This window comes from Choloepus didactylus, chromosome 5, assembly GCF_015220235.1.
Source record: "Choloepus didactylus isolate mChoDid1 chromosome 5, mChoDid1.pri, whole genome shotgun sequence".
NCBI classification, from domain to species: domain Eukaryota; kingdom Metazoa; phylum Chordata; class Mammalia; order Pilosa; family Megalonychidae; genus Choloepus; species Choloepus didactylus.
In genome coordinates this window covers 107,014,779-107,036,940 of record NC_051311.1, presented here as the reverse complement: position 1 = coordinate 107,036,940, position 22,162 = coordinate 107,014,779, and the positions used below count along the sequence as shown (strand labels likewise).

The window sequence follows — 22,162 nt, the reverse complement described above, 5'->3', positions numbered from 1 at the left end:
GTTCTTAGTCATAGGCATTTCATGTTGATTCTGGGTAGATGCCTGAGGTATATCTGGTGCTCTGTCTATGAACCACATCAATTCTTGTATCACAATAATTCCCCTTCACATGGAATCTTTCCGTTTAGGGCTTCCTGTGAAGGAGAGGAAGAAATTATCCCTTCTAACATTTTGGGGGGAGTAGTAGTGGTAGAGAAAGGGATTTGGGGAGAGAACCAAGCTCACTGATAAGCTGATGCATATTATCTACTCCTGTGGACCACATGGGGTCCAGGCGGGTGGTCCAGAATGAGAGGCCACCAGTCAAAGGTGAACTGGCAACTCATTCTAATTAGAATAGTAACAGCAGCCATAACTTATCCCCTCATTGCAGATGCCCCTATCCACATAGACAGGCTAGTGGAAAATTCCCAAAGGCATGTGAGTTGGGGGAGAAGGAGAAGGTGAGAGAAGTAGGTAGAAGGAAGGTGGGCCCAGTGGTGCAATGGAACCACCCACTCTTATAATGAAAGTGGCTTGTATGCATGTCTTCCCAACTCCGCAATCAGTGGCATCATATTGGTAGCTGAAATTGGACAATGTGGGAGTATTTACACCTTATAAATTAGCAAATGGAAGAAATCAGGGCTTTTGTCTCGTTGGAAAGCAGTCTGTTAAACATTTACCATTATATCAATGAGTGGGCCCTGTGGGCAGTATCTAGACTCAAATTCCAGTGTATTTTCCAAAGAAAATAAGTTCTTATCTGTCCTAGCCTGGGGTATGCACTCAATTTTGTGTTCAACTTTTGGCAGAGAAGCGGGGTGAGGTGGGTGGGGCTAGACTATGGAAACCTCAAAATTACATCCAGGGACACAAACACTTTGCTCTACATCCAGCGTTAAGGCACCTACCTCTTATTCTTTGGCAAGATACTTCTGCCACCAACTGGGGGGAAACACATCTCCCCTTTCCCTTCCCCATTAAAGAAGAGAAATAGCATTAGAGTTTGTTTTGCATATTTATATATTAAGAGTAAAACCACCTGCATTTTTACTGTTTAACTCTTGATTAACATTTGCTTTTTTATAGATAACTTATTTTACTTTGGCCAACATATGACTGTAGACCTTTTTTCCCTGCCCAATATTCATATGTACTTTTGAAAACAGTGCCCTAATTCTGCCCCTACAGCTTCTTACACCACATGCTTTGGATGGAGTTGGCCTAGTTTAGGGAACTGGGAAGTAGGAAGCAGCATCAGGGCACTGTTTTCTCTGTCTTTGTAACCAAGATTCCTAACTGATATAACAATGTTTTACAATTTTAATTAAGAGAATTAGCAACTTTTCTGATGTTACATTTGTTACATGTTGATACTTTCAATAAAAATATATGTGCTTTTTTATATAGTATTTTACTATTTTATTAATATTTTATACTAAAATATTTCATTTACATTTGTATATAAAGATAAATTTAACTAGAAAAATTATAAGCAGAATTTATTTCAAAAAGTCTCCAGAGTATTTTATGTAGGATTAATCTTCTTTGGCTCATCTATGGTTTTAACTGTTTTCACTCTCTGTAAGGCTCCTCCTCGAACAGGCAGTTTTTTAAGAGCCATATCTGTGTCAGCCAGAGGTCCTCCTGTTAGTCTAGCAGGAGTGCTTTCCACTGTTACTACCCGACCAAAGGAGACCTAAAAAAGCAAGAAATAAACATATAAAAGTCTATTTCAAAAATTTTCAGTTAGAGAAAAACCCATTAATCCTTTAGCTTAATTTGTAAAAGATCCAAAACACATATATAAGTACTAGGAGGGAGCATGGAATGATGGAAAGATTAGAGTTTTGGAGCCAGGAAAAATGTGTGTGAATTCTTATTCTACTGCTTGTCAGCTCTGCAACCTGGGGCATATTATGCCCAGGAATGCTGGGGTACGGCATGGAGCTGTTTGCCAGGCAAAGGAGGAACCATGCATTTGCTGTCAAAGAGACGTACTGATATTCTGACAGTGCTTGTCGCAGTTTCTAGGGAATCCTGAAGTGCTGTGTCTGGTTTTGACTAGCATTGGCTGAGTATGGATGTATCTTGGAGAGTAATAAGCCTGAACTATGTGAATTTGAACAGCAAAAAGAAAATATATGAGATGAGAACCCCATAGAAATAACATTCTTTGGGGATTAAATATAATATTTATTAAGAAAAGTTATGGAGGGAAAAAAATCTTACCGTTGTGCTAAGGCCTTTAATATCTGTCCGGTGAAATATTGCATTTTGTGGTCGTTCATTGGTTCTAGAGGATTCTATAGCCTTTTCCTGAAGCCTTTTTGCTTTCTGAAGATTTTTAAATTAGGAAGAAAAGATTAATTTCTATTAAATTATTAACTATGGTACTTACTCATAATGAAATATACAAAATGCATTTAATTGTGTCTGATTTATGCTTTGGCTGTGTAGCGGATTGAATTGTGTACCCCAGTTGGACATGTTCTTGGTCTTGGTCCACATTCTGATGGGTGTGGACCCATTCTAAATAAGATCACTTTGAGATGTTACTTCAGTTAAGATGTGGTCTAACTGAATCAGGTTGGGCTCTAATCTGGATTACTGGAGTCTTTAATGAGCAGAGTGAAAATCAAATGGAGAGAGAAGCAAAGAGGAGCAGCTAGAAGCCAAGCTAACTGAACCCGGAGGAGAAAGGAGGACACCACCATGCGCACTGCCATGTAATGGAAAAGCCAAGGAACCCCAAAGATTGCCAGCCAGCAAGAAAATCCCAATCCTGGGGGGATGCAAGCCTTCTAGTCTCTAAAACTAAAAGCCAATAAATTCCTGTTGTTAAGCCAATCCATTGTGTGGTATTTCTTTTAGCGTCTAGGAAACAAAAAGCAGTTTATTAAGTAACTCTGGAATATGAATTTGCTTATTTAGGCTGAGAAGACAGTTAGTAACAAGTTAGATCCTTTGTATACTGAAGAAGACAACAGTTACCTAAACAAGTTACTGATGTTTCCAGAGGTACCAATCATATATAAACAAGGAGTAGAGTAGGCACTAAAGAAATTAGGTTCAATTAAGCAACGCTAATAAATTTACATCAGGTGATGCACATTTTCAACATACCTTGCAAAAAATTAAGTACTAATTCAGTACACTTAAGTGTTTCAAACATTCAGAATAACAAAACACTATATAATTTGCAGTTATATTCAAGCTCAATATTTGAGGCACTGAAAACAGGTGAAAATGGGAGGAAACAAATGATCTGCAGGGTAGGGGCTGATTTTCATTAACCATTCCTTCTGAACACAGGCATTTTGAGGATATTTTGTAACTAAAGTGGGAAATAACTTTTAGTGAACACTTTTAGTGAAAAGTGTTCTTTATTTTGCTATCTTAATGTGGTTCTGCTATTTTCATGGACTAACTTATTTAACAATTTCATATCAAGAGAAAGACTTGTAATATTAGGTAAAAGTGTTTCCAAAGTACTATAGAAAAAAGTTGAAAAAAAAGGATGAGATACTGTGATTTTGGAAATCCACAGTGCTTCTCACATATTTCAAGTGAACAATTAGCATTATAAACTTTTTAGATTAGTTTCTAGTTTAAAGCTGAAACAGCTAAACACATTTTTCCAATGGGGTGTTTATCCCAAGTTCCTATTTAATATTTAATACAATGTTCCTTTTGGTCACAAAGGGGAAAGACCCTTGGGGGAGAGGATAATACAGGAGAGCTGTTTTTTTTCGGTTCCTCACTCTGCTTCTTATAGAAAAGAAATTAATGGAGAAATATGTTCAGGATGGAAAGCAGGAGCATATTTCTCCTGCCTATTCCCTGGCTATCATCTCCTGTATGCAGCTCTGGGACACCACCCCTTGCTTTACACTGCTTAAAGCCAGTAAAACTCAGAATAGTGCCTTCTGTAAGTGTGAAAATGCACAGTTTCAGTTATAAGTTGCATATGAGGATCTAACAGTGTTGATATCTACAGAAATGTCATCACAGAAAAGTTAATAATATTCATTCCTGAAAAAGTCTGCCTGGAGTTTCTGGACAGACTTGGTTATTTTTTGTGGATACCACAATACTGTAAAAATCCTACCTTTAAAGTTTTATCATTTGATGTTCTAGCCAAGAAATTTTTCCATGATTTATTGGCCAATTCTCTTTGCTTGTTTGTGGCTTGTATCTGAAATGAGAAAGATAATTAAGAGTTCCAGTTTCTATGAAAGGATACCAAAGGACCTGAAAGTTCTTATTTTGAAGGAAGCACCTAATTTTCATCAAGGTAAATTTTAAAGCCGACTAGCAAAAACACTAGAGCATTCATATAATTCAATTTATAAAAAAAATATTATGACGGAAAAAAAAAAAATCTTTAACTCATTATGCAGCTAAGGTTTGAACTGTTTTCTTTGAAACGTAAACTTGCTATTTTTATAACAATGACTATTCTCAGCAAGACTGATTGTTTCATAAAATTACCACTTGTAAAGACAGACTATAATTCAGAACAGATTACATAAATGACAACAGGAAATTCACAGGAGAAAATAAAGAGATTTTAGCTGGCCATTAAAATAATTTAGGCAAGATTCTATTGGTAAAACTCTTCTAATTTATGACTGCAGCAAGCAAACCATTTTGTGAGAGTTTTGAGTTTGTTGTGGTGTTGCAGTCTAGGGAGGTAACCACTAAAAAACAGCATCAAAGATTATGGTTCTCAATAGACTGTTTAAAGGTATAATCAGAGGACACATGCATTGGTTGGTGTATAACAGATTATTAAACTTAAATTATGATTCTAAGGATATTTAAGCAAACAACTGCTAAAAAGTAAGTGAGGTCAGAGTCATGATAACAAATCAACAGTAGCTAGTCAACAGGGCAGAAATTCTGCTGTTTTATAGAACTAACAAGGCAGCAGAACTTGCCAATGGGCTGCTCCACTTAAGAGCAAATAAATTAGTTAAAGGGCAGCGTCCATGCTATGAAAGCTCTTGGCAAACAAAACTTTCAAGCAATCAGGTGTCTAAGGTGGAGCAGAATTCACAGGTGGACTCTGATCGAGTTCCTACTAGGCTGACGATATAAACATTTAATAGTTTACATGAAAAGATCAGGCAATAGAAAACCCTTGGGAAAGCACTTTAAAGAGAAAGCATAAAGCAGAAGTGGGGAATCTACATCATCTTCGTACCTGTGGACAAGTTAATTTAAATAGCCACTTAATCCATTTGCTCAAAAACTTTTGATGTGTTCAGCTTTCTACCTACGTAAAGTTTCAAGAAGATGGCTTATATTTCCAGACAGGCGTTTTCTGATTAAAGTCAGAGACCATTTTATCTCTGTTTTTAAGGCTTAGAGTAAGTATCTTGGCACTCAGGTGAGGATGAAGCTTCTCAGTATGCCTGTTCATGGCATACCAATAAGGGCCTATCAGAACGAGGGATGAGGGTCAACTTTATCTGTAAATAAAATTATGCATACAATCTCAGAGATACACTGTTTATGAGGCAGAATTTGTTAAATGTGGACATTTAACTAGGCCACAATTTTTTGGAGCCCTGTGTGGCATTTCAAAAATTGGAAGTCTCTGGTTCTTTTTACCTTTTAAAATAGAAGCATACAGAAATCAAGTTATAATGCCATAGAATAGCAGAGAAATAGAGTAATTGAATCTCAAGCTTTTAACTCTACGGTTTCTTCAAAAGCTGTACAAAAACACTGAAAACAGCTATAAGAGAAAACCACAAAATGACTCTAAGTGCTGATGTATTCACCAGTAAGACAAATATATCCTACGGCAGCTTTAACTAGTTGATAGTATTGAAATGAATATTTTGTGCTTCAGTGATATCTATGGCTTACTTTTGCATATACTTTTTGTTCATTTTGTACATCTTGGCGTGCTTGGCTTTCAATCATCTCACTTTGCAGAGAAGCAACCATCTTTCCAATATTTTCTGATGCTGTTATAATAGCTTCCAAATTTTTTGAATCTGCAGTGATTGGTCTTAACTTTTCTAATTTTATTTCTTCATATATTTCATTCCATATTTCTCCAATCTGTTATAACAAAGTTTGAGTTTATAATTAACCAAAACCAAATGATATTAGGTAATCCTTCATTTGGGTGGTCATTCTAAAGCTGACACTTAGTGAGCTAGCATTTTCTAACTGACTTCTGGGGATAAGTTAAGTGCACTGGGAATGATTTGGGTCACTGGATAGATATAAGCACTCAGGTAATTTACAGTTCCTCTGTTTTCAGAGCTGCAGAAACTACAAATTTAGTCTTCTATTCCTGAACTCCTGTTGCCCTTCCTCCCTGAAGTCCTGAATTGAAGGATAAGTCAAGTTGAACTTGGAGAACAAATATGGAGACTCCTGGGACTCTAGAACCCAGCCACTGTGAGAAGTAGGGCCTTGCTCTTCTTCCTCTAGCTAAGGCAACAGGCAATTCATCATGCTGATAACTCCATCTCATATTCAGGGTTGTCTAGAAATGAAGGTGCTTGAGAATATTTAAATTTAGAGAAAATTTATACATCCAGAATAGGGATAAAAATCAGCTTTTCTCTCATTTGGAAAAGAGGTATATTCGTTTATAACAAATATATAGTGCTAATGTTTGTTTACTCAAAAAAAGTCTCTGAAACTTCAAAAGCATTTATTTACCTACAAAAACATAACCAGCAAGGTAAGCCATCTAATGTCCTTTAGTTGTTATTGGATTGTGATAAAAATGGTAAAATAACACCTTAATAAGTGTTAGTACTTGTATTTTAATTCTAGTTCCAAATGGTTTCTAAAGAGAGGAATTTATATTAAAAAATTGTTAGGCTTTTGAATAGCTCTATGTTAAGGAAAGTACCTCGTCAATTAAGTGTTTCCTGAACAGTATTAGATGCAACATAGAAAACAGAAACTACACAGTACCTGAATTACGGCTCACAATTGCAAATATATCTTTTCTTTCCAATAGCAAGGTTATTAAGAAGGTACTTACCTTAAAATCAAGATACCTATGTATGATACAGAGTGTGACAAAATCTTCAGCAGATAGGCCAGGTAAATTCTCAAAATCTAAACAAAGTTTATAAAGAAGGATAACTTTAACAGAGAAACTGATTCCTAGAAGCATATATCCATCATAAAAATAAATGCAAACAGTCATTTTTGATTTCATCTTGATTTATGAAACAATTACTTCTGTGAGTGCCTGGCTTCCTTTGCCAGGTCAACCTCATCCAGTCTCTAGAAGAGGGATCATTCTTTCTGTGCTATGGTCAGACGATGAATTGTACTTTCAGAAACTGAAGTGTGTATAGGACATTTTCCTTAGCAGGAAGCAAGGACTTAAAAAACTCAGGTGATGGAGAATTCTAGTCCTTAAATCTAATCATGTAAACAAATTGTTCTTAATCCTGGCTACACATCGGAATTGCCTGGGGAGCTTTAAAAAACACTGATGCCTGCGCCCCACACACAGAGATTCTTATTACTTGGTCAGGGGTGCAGCCTGGACATTGGGGTAACAATGGAATAAGCATTTATCTGTATAAAAGGACTTTGGTTCATCATGTTTTGAAAATGGGCTTAAAAGCAAAATCAGATGGCATACTCAGCAAAACAGAGATGTTCTTTTGGAGTTGATGAGTAGCTTCTTACCTAGTTTTCCCAACACAGCATATATTTTTGCTCTGATATTCTCAGCAACATCCATAACTGCAACAGTTGGGCAGTTGGCAGGCAGTGGCATGGGTTTTTGTTCTTCTTGAAACTAGTTAATAGAGGTTTCTTTATATCTAATTAATTGGTTATCATGAAAACACAAAACAGACAGTTAAAACCATAGCAAATCATAGTAAATATCTGAGATTTCAGTCTAGACAACATAAGATATATAAAATTGTAACAGAGTAGAATTTGCCTAATATGTGGTTACTCTTTTGAATCCACAGCAATCAGTTATTTTCTTCCCAATCTGTGGCAAAAGTGAAGGTTTTAATTTTACTATTTATGTGAAATATGAAGTTTTAAAAAAAATCACTCATTTTAAAAGTGAAACTTGTAATTTGCGATTGAGAAACTGAATAATGTCACTTTAAACAACAGTGTAAGCTACTTAGCTTTTGTTTACTATATATTTTGCTATAAATATAAAAACTATTTTACAATGTTATAGTCAAAACTCAGAAATAAATAGATTGAAGGAAGAAACTCAATAGAAGTTAAAGGGGAATATTTTCATTTAAAAATAAGCAATTTTTCTTACATAATAAGAATTTTAAAAGATTTAGAAAATATAATGTAGCATTGTAGAATAATAAATGAATAGCCAATTCTGATACTGTAAACCTTGTTATTTTAGAATCTAGTACTTTAAATTTATGAATATTTGAGTTCATTTTTACATTTTTATTCAGAAAGTAGGTTCTTTTTCATAGTAAAACATAACTGTAACAAACCAGTATCAACAGGAATGTATAAAATAATATATAAAAATGGTTTCCAAACACTCTACTTACATCTCCAAATATTATTGGTAAATGAGATCTTAATCTGTAAAAGCAGGTAACCCAAAAAAACTTCTCAGGAAGTACTGTTAGATTGTTTTGAGTCAAATAATATAATCCAATACCATTTCTTAAAAATATCCTATTAAAATCTGGACCTGGTACTAGTTTACTTAGTCTTCTCCCAATCATTCAGAATTGATGATAGCAAGTTCTTCAAACCCTTGTGAAAAGAACTTTAGAGAAAGGGGTGATAGTGCTCAAACTTTCCTAATATGTTTTAAAGATATCTTTTTAAAAATATATGCATCTAATTGCTTCTACTAACAAGTTTAAATACACTTACCAATGATCTTTCCATTTTTGTCACGTTTTACTCCTAGTTCCTTTTCTTCTTTTCTCCACAGTTTAATTAAGAGACTAGCAGCTGTCTGGTCCTTTTTCCCTCGCCAAGCATTGACATGAGCGGTAGTTTTGGGATTATCACAAAATTCAACCATTATTCCAAGTATCAGATTACAGAACTTTTTTTGGTTCAACTTTAGCAACGAAACAGAAAAGGAAAAACAGTTGCAAGAAACATTAAGAATTATTGCCTTAAAAAAAGGGAAACACCTGTGTTTTTTAATAAGTTTCTTCTAAATGATTGCTTTAGTAAACTCAGAGCCTAAATAAGTAAGATTTGGGCAATCTCCTGCTAAAATAGATTCCCATGGTAATGAGTACTTTTTACCCATTAGAAATTCAAAAGGATAAAAAGAAAAAGATTCAATATAATTCTGAAGTAATCATAAACAAATATCATGAACAAAAATATGTTTTGATTGAGTTGGAAAAGAGGGATTGCAAAAAGAAGTGAGATGTTCATGCTAAGTGGACAAGGTCAACAGTGGTCTACACAGTTTACCACACTACCAACTACTGTAATTAAAGGATCTTTCCAGTTCACATACTTTATTTAAAGGTTTGTAAAGACTCGTTCTAGCTATAACTTCATTGCTCTTAAGCAACGTGGCAGGCACATATGAAAATTAAACAAAATCATGTGTAATTTTGTATTTTGAAAATTAGCATCAATAAAAAATATTGATTTAAGGAAAATTCTCTTCTCAAACACATTTCCTTTGTTTTACTACAACTAGTTTTAAGCAAACTAATATTTATGTATAAAAAATTCCACCCAGAGCAATGGCCTCCCAATAGTGATGGTTTCTGTGTGAAATGTATTTTGTTGATTAACTGTTATAGTTTATATTGCCAACAGAATACAGCAAAGGAAACACATACCCTTTTGTTTACATTGCAACACATTATCAGTTTCTTCTTTTATAAAAGGGATAATATAACATGCTGCAGAGGGTTATTGTAAGTTATATGAGACTGCCTGGAACGTATAAGCCCTCAATAATATTTAGCCATTACTAGCAATTATTATCAGTATACACTGAATAAGTATTTTAGAAAAATCATATTAAACATAATTCTCAATTGAGTCTTTTATTCTCGTACTTCACTATCAGGAGAAAAAGGCAAATGTCAAGGGCCAAAGTTGATATAAAAACTCTCTCACAGAATATTTATAATTTGTAATTAACTTGACTGGTTCAATCTACATTAAACACAATCTAATAATATTCACTGCAAACACATATACAGCAGTAATATATGTCAAGCACTAATGTAGCCAAAATCCATAGGCAAGTATATATAAGTATGTACACACACACACACTACTCATTTACTCCTCCCAGCATTGCTTTGAAGAATACTACTGAGTGAGGGCACTCCCCCTAAGCTTAGACGTCCAATAATGAGTTTAGAGAACAGCCTGAAATAAAAGCATAGTGTCCTCCTGGTCTTTTCTGTGCATGCGTTTTGTCCTGGGCATGCAGGTGTGACCCTATGAATTACATGGACATGAACATCCTCACTTGCTTAGGAAACTGTTTCCTGATGGTCCCAGGTGCTACACTGTATGTCCCCAGCTGTCAGTCCTTTTCCGTAGGCAGCACTGATTTCATTGTTCTCCTACAGTGTTCTATAGGAGAACTCTGTGAGCTGCCTCTACATGCACAGCAAGTTCTGGAATGGCGAGCCTGTGATGTGTATGCTGGTTCAGTCCTTTAGGCTGCCACCAGACTGGCACAGACACACATTCATCCTAGTATGTGCATAAAGGTTACTTTACTCCCTCCAAAACCAGGACTGCACTGGGAGTGGGGGTTGGCTCTGTACCAAGCCAGCAAGGGTACCTTCAGATCCTACCATTTTTAAGTTGCATTTTTCTAGATGAACACTTGCCCTGTTACTGCAACCCTGTAACTGTTTTCTGGAGCTTTGAAAAAGATGCTTCTGTCAGCTCTTGCTTATTGTCCCAAGGTTCTGTAGGGAGACAGGGCTCTGGTCTTATTCCACCATCCTGATGGGGGCAGAGTCCTCTCTAAGCTTTATACAAATGAAATTATATTTTCCTCTTACATCATCTTGACTATGGACCTCACTTAGATTTGAAGCTAGTAGGGGGTTACTTTTGAGTGTTAATGGGGGTCTTCATCATTCTTCTCAGTGACTAGATGGCAACTATCTTTACAGCTGTGGCTTAGTATGCTCCCCCCACCCCCTGCTCATTCCATAAAAGTGGTTTCACGACACACTAGACTTCTTAACATTATCTCCAAACTGTACACAGCTCTCAAAAAAAATGCTTATCTTTATTGGCTAATGTGGCCCTTGACATTTAATACTGGGGGCTAAGCTAGAAGTTATTAATAAATGACTATAGTTTTTGTTACTCTGGTACTTTATGTGCTTTTTCTTAGGAGTTAATGGAGTACAAACAAAGAAAAAAAGCCCAAATTCTCTGCTGGCATGTGTTTAGGATCACTGACCTAAATAAACTGAATTCTTAGCTGGAGGAATTTTCAGAGCTTTCAACATGCTAGTGTATATATGATGAATCTCCAGGAGGGACTTTCTTTAAAATAATACATTTGAATCTTTTTCTTTGGTTTATAGTTGTTATACCCATACTTACTGCCAATAAATCCAAAAGGAGAAAAATTCCTTCCTTTTCAAGAAAATAATCCTCTGAGGGATAACATCCTAAAATGCAGCACCTTAAATAAAAAGGAAGTTATTGTTGAACTCAATTTATAGAGCTTTCTACCAAAACAGCATTTTCAAATAATTTTATTTATTCCCTTAGTTAATATTCTTTACTTAAAAAAATAGAACTCTAAAATTTAAACTGTCCCAGTGAAGTTTAATTTCAACTATTTTTTAAAACCAGTATCAATTAAAACCTTTTCATAAATGCCTATTTCTTTTCTGCAGACTTGATTTTTTCCTCCATTTTATGATATTATTTACTTTTAAAATTCTTTTCTGATTGCTCTGGAAACTGTTTCTTCAAGGTTTATCAGTTTATTATCTCCTTTTAATGGTGTTGGTGCATCTCAAATATCCGATGATTCTTGATTACTTCTAATTTCTTAGCAGCTGAGATTATATACTAAAAATGCCTGTAGCTTAGGCCTATGCAGTTTATATGCAGGGAGGGATTGTTGGTTGCTGCCAGGGCTATTTTCAGATTTACAGGGTAGGGAATTTGGGCTAGATGAGCTCTTACGGTGGTGGTGATGGTGGTGGTGGGTGAATAGTAACTCACAGGCTAATTTCTCTTCTTCCAGGTACTGCAAGCCAGCTGGAGTTAGCTTCCTGTCTTCTTTCCCTTCCTCTAGCAAAAAGAGACCTCTGCCTCTGCTGACTGCCTGTGGTGGTGATCAAGGTGGTGGTAGTGGTGAGGTTGGAGAGCGGATGGTGCATAAAGGCTACCAGCGTGGCCCCTCCCATTCAGGAGGTCCACAGGTTTCACCACCTCTGGGCATAGAACATGCTTATTTTTTTCCTACTTTGGAGTAGAACTCTCTGATGTCTACAGAGCCATATAGCTCTTTAATTCATAACAATAATAGCAAAAATAGAAAATCCTTATTTGTTCAGAAATTAAACAATACACTCTTAATACCCAAAGGTCAAAGAGAAAATTAACAATGAAAATGAGAAAAATGAGTTAGAAAATCAGAAAATATGAACTGAATGATGACGAAAATAAACACATAGCCAAACTTGTGGAATGCTACTAAAATCATCATTAGAAGGGAACTTACAGCCTTAAATGCATATATTAGAGCAGAAGAAAGGTTGAAAATCTATAAACTTAGCATTCATCTCAAGAAGTAGAAAAAGATAAACAGGTGAAGCAAGGAAAAAGAGCAGAAATTAATGAAATATATAAAACAAACACAAAATAGAATCAACAAAGCACATGAGTTGATTTTTTGAAAAGATGAATACTATAGATACATCAAGGAGAAAGGGAGGGAGGGAGAGCACAAATAACAAATACCAGAAAGAAAAAGAAGGCAAAAATACATCCCTTCATAACCTACAGCTATTAAAGACTGTAAGAGGATATTATGAACAACTACATGCTGGTAAATTTGAAAATTCAGAAGAAATAAACAAATTCCTAGAAAACTACATCTTAGATCCTACACAAAAAGAAATAGAGAATCTTAAAATATCTACATTTATTAAAGAGACTAAATTTGTAATTCAGAACCTTTCTACAAAATAAATTCCAGGCTCAAATGGCTTCATGGGTGAATTCCACCAATTTTAAGAAAGACATAACAACGTTATACAAATGTATTCCACAGAAGAGAAAAACAAGGGAGAACCTAAGATGGTGGCTAGGAGAGACAGGGCAAAAAAACACCTCCGTGAAAAATACTAGATAAAAGCCAGAAAGTGACCCAGAACACCAGTTCCAGTGATGTACCAGCTGGACAAGGTCTCCTAAATCCACAGGGACCGTGCACTTGGTGAAACTGGGAGTCTGCATTCTGAAACGAGTGAGTGAGCCTACTGAATGTCCGGCAGCCATGCTGTGGGGTGGGGAAACCATGGGTTGGCGTTTGGAGGCAGACTAGTTCTTTTTAAAAAAAAACCCAAAAGCAGCTGCAGATAAGGCAGTGAGAATCACACAGTGCAGCATAGCAGGAAAGGGCTGTACGAATGCCTCAATAGCTGGCGTGGAAGATAGCCTTTCGTGCACCCACTGCTAGTTGTCTTGGAGCGAGGAGGACAGAGGGGAGCCAAAAAGCCATGCCCCTGCAACCATCTTCCCAGCGCGCTGGGAATGCTCCTGTCTGGCTCCGGAGACACAGCCCAGAGTCACGCCAAGGGTCCCATTGTGATGAGAAGTGTTTCCAGCAACACCGCACACATGCCACAATATTGGGCATGGACAATAGCCTTTTGTGCACCCACAGCTAATTGTCCCGGAGCTGGAAAGGCGGAGTTTTGCAAAAAGGGGGAAATTAACACGCCCCATTCAGCCATCTTCACAGCAGGCCAGAAATGCCCTTGCACAGCCCGGCGGCCCAGGGCTTCCCTTGAGAGATGGCGCACATTTGTGATGTAGCACAGCCTTCCCTCAGCAAAGGCCCTAGAAGGGCATGGCTGGGAAGAGGAACCCACCTGGAAATCCCAGGGACCCTACACCAATACCAAGGACTTGTGGGTCAGTGGCAGAGACAATCTGTGGTGAGACTGAAATGAAGATTTAGACTCTTGCAACAGCCTTAAATCTCCAGGAACACCTGGGAGGTTTGATTATTAAAACTGCCCTGCCTCCCTAACTGCTCAGACACACGCCCCACATTCACGGCAGACAGCACCAACAACACACTCAAACTTAGTACACCAATTGGACCCCACAAGAACCAGGCCCCCACAAACCACAAAGACAAAGTTGGGGAGAACTGACTTGAGGGGAATAGGTGACTTGCGGACGCCATCAGCTGGTTAGAGAAAGTGTATGCCACCAAATTAGAGATTGGTGTCTGAATAATCCTTCATATCCTAAAAGAACCCTATTAAGTAAAGCAATTGCCAAGAGCCTAAAAACAACAGAAAATTTTAAAGCATATGAAAAAAACCAGACGGTACAGATAACCCAAACCAAAACACCCAAATCAAAAGATCAGAGGAGACACAGTACTTGGAGCAATTAATTAAAGAACTAAAGACAAACAACAAGAGCATGGCACAGGATATAAAGGCCATGAAGAAGACCCTAGAAGAGCGTAAAGAAGAAATTGCAAGAGTAAATAAAAAAAATAGAAGATCTTATGGAAATAAAAGAAACTGTTGATCAAATTAAAAAGATTCTGGATACTCACAGTACAAGATCAGAGGAAGCTGAACAACGACTCAGCGATCTTGAGAACCACAGAATGGAAAATGAAAGAACAAAAGAGAGAATGGGGAAAAAAACGGAAAAAAATCAAAACGGATCTCAGGGATACAATAGATAGAATAAAACTTCCAAATTTAAGACTCATTGGTGCCCCAGAAGGGGAAGAGAAGGGTAAAGGTCTATAAAGAGTATTCAAAGAAATTGTTAGGGAAAACTTCCCAAACCTTCTACACAATATAAATACACAAAGCATAAATGCCCAGCGAACTCCAAATAGAATAAATCAAAATAAACCCACTCCGAGACACATTCTGATCAGACTGTCAAATACTGAAGAGAAGGAGCAAGTTCTGAAAGCAGCAAGACAAAAGCAATTCGCCACATACAAAGGAAACAACATAAGACTAAGCAGTGACTACTCAGCAGTCACTATGGAGGCAAAAAGGCAATGGCATGACATATTTAAAATTCCGAGAAAAATGTCCAACCAAGAATAATTTATCCAGCAAAACTCTCCTTCAACTTTGAGGGAGAGCTTAAATTTTTCAAAGACGAACAAATGCTGAGAGATTTTGCTAATAAAAGACCTATCCTGCTTCAGATACTAAAGGAAGCCCTACTGACAAAGAAACAAAGAAAGGAGAGAGAGAGATAAAGAAATTTAACAGACATATATAGAACATTACATCCCAAATCACCAGGATACACATTCTTCTCTAGTGATCACAGAACTTTCTCCAGAATAGACCATAGGCTGGGACATAAAACAAGCCTCAATAAATTTAAAAAAATTGAAATTATTCAAAGCACATTCTCTGACCACAATGGAATACAAACATAAGTCAATAATCATCAAAGACTTAGAAAATTCACAAACACCTGGAGGTTAAAAATGAGGGGGAGATGAAAACATTCCCAGGTAATCAAAAGCTGAGGGACTTCACCACCAGTAGATCAGTCCTATAAGAAATGCTAAAGGGAATTCTGCAGGCTGAAAGGGAGGGACACTAAACAATTGACGGAAACCACATGAAGAAATAAAGATTTCCAGTAAAGATCACATGGCAAATATAAATAGCAATACTACTGTATTTTTGATTTGTAAATCCACTATTTACTTGCTACAGGATCTAAAATATATCAAGTGTAATGATAAATTAGTGGTTTTGGACTCAATGTAAAATATGTAATTTCTGACAAGAACTACATAAGGGTGGGGGAATGGAGGAGTATAGGAACATAGTTTATGTGTCCTATTGAAGTTAAGTTGGTATCAAAGAAAACAAGATTGTTATAGACTTAAGATGTTAAATTTAAGCCCTATGATACAAAGAAAGTATCAGAGAATATGATCATAGAGATGAAAAGTAGAGTATCAAAGAAAACAAGATTGTTATAGACTTAAGATGTTAAATTTAAGCCCTCTGATACAAAGAAAGTATCAGAGAATATGATCATAGAGATGAAAAGTAGAGTATGGGTTATGAGAAGTGGGGGAAGGAGCAATGGGGAGTTAATAAGAAATGAATGTAGGGTTTCTGTTTGGGGTGAAGCCAAATTTCTAGTAATGGATGGTGGGAAGGTGATGGCATTGCAACATTATGAATGTGATTAATCCCACTAAATGGAATGCTTGGGAGGGGTTGGAATGGGAAGATTTATGCTGTATATATGTTTCCATAATTTAAAAAAAAGACAGCCTAGATAGATAATGACAATTAAATGCCATAGATGATCCTGGATGAGATCTTAGAGTAGAAAAGGCTCAAAAGGACATAATTGGGACATAAGAAAAAAAATGAAATGTAGAATGTAAGCTTTATATCAATGTTAAACTTCCTGAACTTCTTAACTACACTTAATGTGATTACATAAATGAATATTCTTGTTCATAGGCAATGTATATGTGAATTATATTATTTGTTCAAGGATGTGTGCAACTTGCTTTCATATGTTCAGAAGACACTGCAATAGATGATGGATGACAGACAGGTAGGGAAAGAAAAAAATGGTAAAGTGACAAAATATTAAAGTTGGTAGATTGGGGTAATGGTGGAGGGGGTTGGGGTATGCTGGAGTTCTGTGTATGGGGTTTGTATTAGTTTTGCAACTGTTACTGTAAGTTTGAATTTATTTCAAAATTAAAAAAAAAAAAAAGAATAGAAAAAGAAGGAACAGTTCCCAGCTTGTTTTATGAAGTCAGTATAAATTTATCCAAAGTAAGATGAACATTTTAAGAAAGGAAATTAAATTACAGGCCAATTTCTCACATGCACATAATGCAAAAAATCTAAAAGAATTAGCTAATTAAATCCATCAATTCTAGGAATGCAATATGATTTATCAAAGTAACAGAATAAAGGAAAAAAAATCCTACTATCTTAATAGATGATTAGAAAAAGTATTTGATAAAATTTAACATCTATTCATGATGCAGATGAGGAACAGAAGTTCAAGTTTAAGAATCTTAAAAGTTTAAATTCCTGAGAAAAGGAAAGAGAACAAAATGTCTGGCATCACCAATTAAACACTGAACTCGAGGTTCCAGCCAGTGAAATGAAGCAAGAAAGAGGAATAAAAGGTATAAGGATAGGAAAGAAGGAAATAAAATTGTCACTATTTACAGATAACAATTATATATATATAAAGAACCTACAATAATCTATAGATAAACTAACAGAATTAACAATATATATTGCTGGATATAAGGTCAATCTATAAAAATCAATTGTATTTCTATTTTTATGTACAAATAACAAATAGAAAATGAAAATTTTTTAAAAATGCCATGTAATTGTAGACAAAATAACAAAAACTTTTTTTTAATACCTAAGAAAAAATCTAACAAAGGATATGCAAATCTTCCATCTGGAAAACCTGAAACATTATTGAGAAAAATTAAAGAAGGCATAATAAATGAAGAACTGTATCAAAGTCACAGATGGGAAGACTCAATATTGTAAAGACACCAATTCTCAAATTTGCTCAAAAGATTCTATGCAATCCCAATTAAAATACTGGAAGGTTTGTGTGTGTGTGTGTGTGTGTGGATGTGCATATGTTTATATGCATGCAGAAACAGACAGGCTAATTTCATAATGTAAATGTAAATGCAAAAGGCCAACAAAAGTAATGGACAAGAGTAAAGTGGGAAGATGTACTCTTTCAGACAACAAGACATTAAAAAATTTCAAGAAAGAACAATATCATACAAGGAAAGACAACAAACCAATAGAACAGAGATCCTAGAAGACCAAATATATTTGGACATTTGATTTGTACAAACAAGGCTTTGCAAAACCATAGATTTAAAAGATGCTTTGGAGGTCAGACCCGTGGTTGTGGCAGGGGAGTTGTAAACACATCCTCCTGTGGTTCCTGGTGTTTGGTCCTTAATTATAATGGTGGGGAAAGACATGGCCCTGCCATGTTACAAATGGGGCTGCAGCCATCGCTTTGATCCCAAGAACAATTCCGATGATGCTTGCACATACCACCCAGGTGTTCCAGTCTTCCGTGATGCATTAAAGCACTGTAGGCTGTACAAAAGGTAGGCATAGTAGTGAGAAGCCACCTGAGCCAGTCAAGCCTGAAGTCAAGACTACTGAGAAGAAGGAACTATCTGAATTGAAACCCAAATTTCAAGAGCACATCATTCAGGCTCTTTAAAGTAGAAGCAATTAAAAGGCCAAGCCCAGATGAACCAATGACAAATTTGGAATTAAAAGTATTTGCCTCCCTAAAACAAGCACTTGATAAGCTTAAACTGTCTTCAGGGAATGAAACAGATAAAAAGGAGGACCACAGTGATGAAATTAAGATTGGGACCTCGTGTAAAAATCAAGGGTGTTCAAAGACATACCAGGGTCTGCAGACTCTAGAAGAAATCTGTGTGTATCATTCTGGACTACCTATTTTCCATGAAGGGATGAAATACTAGAGCTGATGTAGAAGAAAAACTTCTGATTTTAATACATTTTTAGCCCAAGAGGGCTGTACCACAGGGAAAAACATGTGGACTAAAAAGGATGCTGGGGACAAAGTTGTTCCATGTAGATATGATTGGTTTCAGACTGGGGGTGAAATCACCATTTCAAAATACGCTAAAAATTTACTTCCAGAACTTAGTCAAGTAGAAGCAAATAGTACATTGTTAAATGTGCACATTGTATTTGAAGGAGAGAAAGAATTTCATCAAAATCTGAAATTATGGAGTGTGATTGATGTAAAACGAAGTTATGTATCTATGACTGCAACCAAGGCTGAGAGCGCCATGAGAAAAGCAGGACGCATGCAATGGGCAAGCCTTGAACTGCCTGCAACTAAAAAGCAGGAAAAGCAAAAGGAAGACATAACAGCTTGATTGGAGAAAGGAAAAACTAATGCTTATATCAGCATTCTTAATAATGCGTGATGAATTATGAATTGGTGGCTTGCTGCTATAAATTTTTGTTTTGTTATTGTTGAAGTTTGGCATTTCAGGGTCAACAGTAGGATTTTAAAAGCCAAAGTCATTTTATATATTTGTCTCTTCCATATTCCTTTGAGTTATGTTCTCTACTTGAAGAAGTTGGAAATCAGTTCATAAACAGAGTTGTAGTACTTCTTAGTATATCTGTGTTGAACAGAGGAATATTAAGGAACTTTTTCTTTTTTCATATTTTTCTCTTACCCCATATTTTGTAAAGCAAAGTGAAATGTCAAATTTTAACCATTTTTTTCATGTATTTGTATTCCTATAATACTTGAAAATCTCTAAGGAAGAGATAAAGCTCTGCATTGTTTTTTTCCATTTGGGATGGTTACTTTTTTCTAGAAGGTAATGTAGCAAGCAAGGAGGAACATATGCATTGTTAACAAATTAGAATTCAGTTACAATTAATTAAATTAAAATATTATTTCAGTATCCTGTATTACTTGCCAAGCAGTATGAAGTAACTGTATAGGAGGCATTATAAATAAGACTATTGAGATATCAATTTGGTTGAAATTCACCATTTTATAAGACTAAGCAATAATGTTAAATATCTCTTTGCTGATTATTTTAAGGTCCTCTGTATAGTGTTACGACTAAATTCTACCTGATTTACAGCCTATACTTATTTAAAGACTTTAATTAGTTACATAGCAAAAGAAATTTTATCTGGCCTCAATGATCGAAAACTATAACTATAAAATTGTGGATTCTTAAAGGCTTGTAAATACATTAGGGTATGAGAAAATGTAAATGCTTTGCTTTTCGACAACAGTCTCTTACATATTAAGTATAAAATAGCTTAATTCTTTTGAGTCTTTTTAGACCTTCATGAAGAGCTTGACAATTCTTTGTGATATGATGTTGATTATGTATTGTACTTTGTTTTAATGTAGGTTTCACAGAATTAGATTGTTTATGCTCTTTGGACCCATTAAAGGGTAGGTTGCTTTGTGCAGGAGTGCAGAGCTCAAGAAAAAAATTAAAATTAAAAAATATTATGAAAGAAAAATCTCTGGCAAAATTTAGTTTGGGTATGAATTATGCTTATATAGATTAAAATGATTATTCTCCCCCCCCTCCCCCCAAAAAAAAGATGCTTTGGTAAAACATAGTTTATCCATAAATTATGCTGGGTCATACCCATACAAAAAAACACAAAACCTTGTACTTCACCTCTCACATCATATAGAAGACAGATCAATTCCAAGAAGGTATAATATGAAAGGTAAAACAATAAAGCTTATCGAAGAAAACACATAGCTTAAACAGGACACTTAAGGGACTAACCATGAAGGAAAAGGTTGATGAACTGGATCACATTAAAATCAAGAATTTCGGTGCAACAAAAACCAAAATTAAGAGAGTGAAAGAGCAACTCCAGAATGGCAGAAGATACTTGATACAAATATAACCAAAAAGGGCCCATGTCAAAAAGACATAAAAGACAGGCACTCCAATAGAAAAATGAGCAAGATACAAAAAAATAAGTTATCAATTAGTTAATAAGCTCACTAGTAATCAGGAATATGCAAATTAAACTATAAAGAGTACAAACCCACCAGGATGGTTACAGTTAAACATACAATACAACGTGTTGGCAAGGGTATGGTGCAATGCGAAATCTCATACATTACTGGGAAAGATGTAATTGATATAATTTGATACGATTACTTTGGAAAACTTTTTGTCATTATTTTCTAAAGCTGAAAAGATGCATATACTATGATACAGCATTTACACGTAGGGTTCTACTTAACAGAAGTATGAACACATGTATATTTAGGGACACACACAAATATATTGATTGCAGCATTAGTCTGCCCCAAGCTGGAAACAAACAAAATGTCCATCAATAGTTGAATCAATAAATTGTGACACATTCATTCAATGGAATACCATGCAGCAATGAAAATGAGCTATACTCAATAAACATGGATGAACCTCGCAATGTGGAAAGAAATCAGACTCAAAAAATACATCCTATATGATTTCACTAATTCAAAATCAGGCAAAACAAATACAAGAGATTGGAAATTAGGATAATGGTTATGTCTGGGGAGAAGGAAGAGCTGACAGATTTGGGGGAGGTATGAAAAAAGCATCCAGGGTGCTAACATATTCTATATCTTGATGAGGATGGTGGTTGCATTGGTATTTTTGTGATAATTGGTGAAATACATTCAGGATTTATGTATGTATATGTATGTTGTAATCAGTAAAAAATTAAAACTAAGACAATATGTACATTAAAAAAGATATTGGGAAATGCATTTAAAAAATATAAGCCAATTATAAGGGTTTAAGTGATAAAGCTTAAATAATTATAATTAGTAGTGACAGGAAAACGTATACTTACCAAGTCCCCCAAAAAATTATATTTTGGAGTTTTCATTTAAAATTAATTTTAAATTACAAACTCTAATCCCACCAAGCAAAAACTTCCTTCTCTTCACTTCCCATTTCCTGGTAACCTCGAATCTACTTTCTTTCTCTGCAAATTTGCTATTTATAAATATCTAAGTGACATCATACACTATTTGTCCTTCTGCACTTTGCTTATTTCACTCAGCATGTATTCAAGGTTCTTCCATGTTGCTGCATGTCTCAGAACTTCATTCCTAAGATTTTTACTGCCAAATAATATTCCATTATTTACATGTATACCACATTTTGTTTATCCGTTCACTTGCTGATGGTGTCCACCTTTGGCTAGCGTGGATAGGGCTGCCATAAACATTAGTGTATAAGTATTTGTTTGAGACCCTATTTTCTGCAGTGATTTTATATGTGTTGATAAAACACTAATCCTGAATGTCATGGGCTGTTTTATATATTTGAAAGTAAATCAGCAACAGGAGAGGAAACTTCTCTAACATCTGTTAGACTGTCCTAAAAAGTAAGTGTTGT

At 35.5% G+C, this 22,162-nt stretch overlaps 1 protein-coding gene and 1 pseudogene across 1 annotated transcript in view; one reads left to right on the top strand and one right to left on the bottom strand.

Annotated features, from left to right (window-relative positions):
* Positions 1-997: 997 nt before the first annotated feature.
* CFAP69 (cilia and flagella associated protein 69) overlaps positions 998-22,162 on the bottom strand; it is a 72,036-nt gene continuing 50,871 nt past the window's right edge. Inside the window, 9 exon segments of the mRNA XM_037836611.1 lie at positions 998-1,681; positions 2,215-2,319; positions 4,094-4,180; positions 5,863-6,060; positions 7,004-7,080; positions 7,666-7,779; positions 7,782-7,802; positions 8,860-9,052; positions 11,548-11,629. Coding sequence (XP_037692539.1) covers positions 1,511-1,681; positions 2,215-2,319; positions 4,094-4,180; positions 5,863-6,060; positions 7,004-7,080; positions 7,666-7,779; positions 7,782-7,802; positions 8,860-9,052; positions 11,548-11,629 — 1,048 coding nt within the window. The 3' untranslated portion in view covers positions 998-1,510.
* LOC119534771 lies at positions 18,195-19,141 on the top strand (annotated as a pseudogene).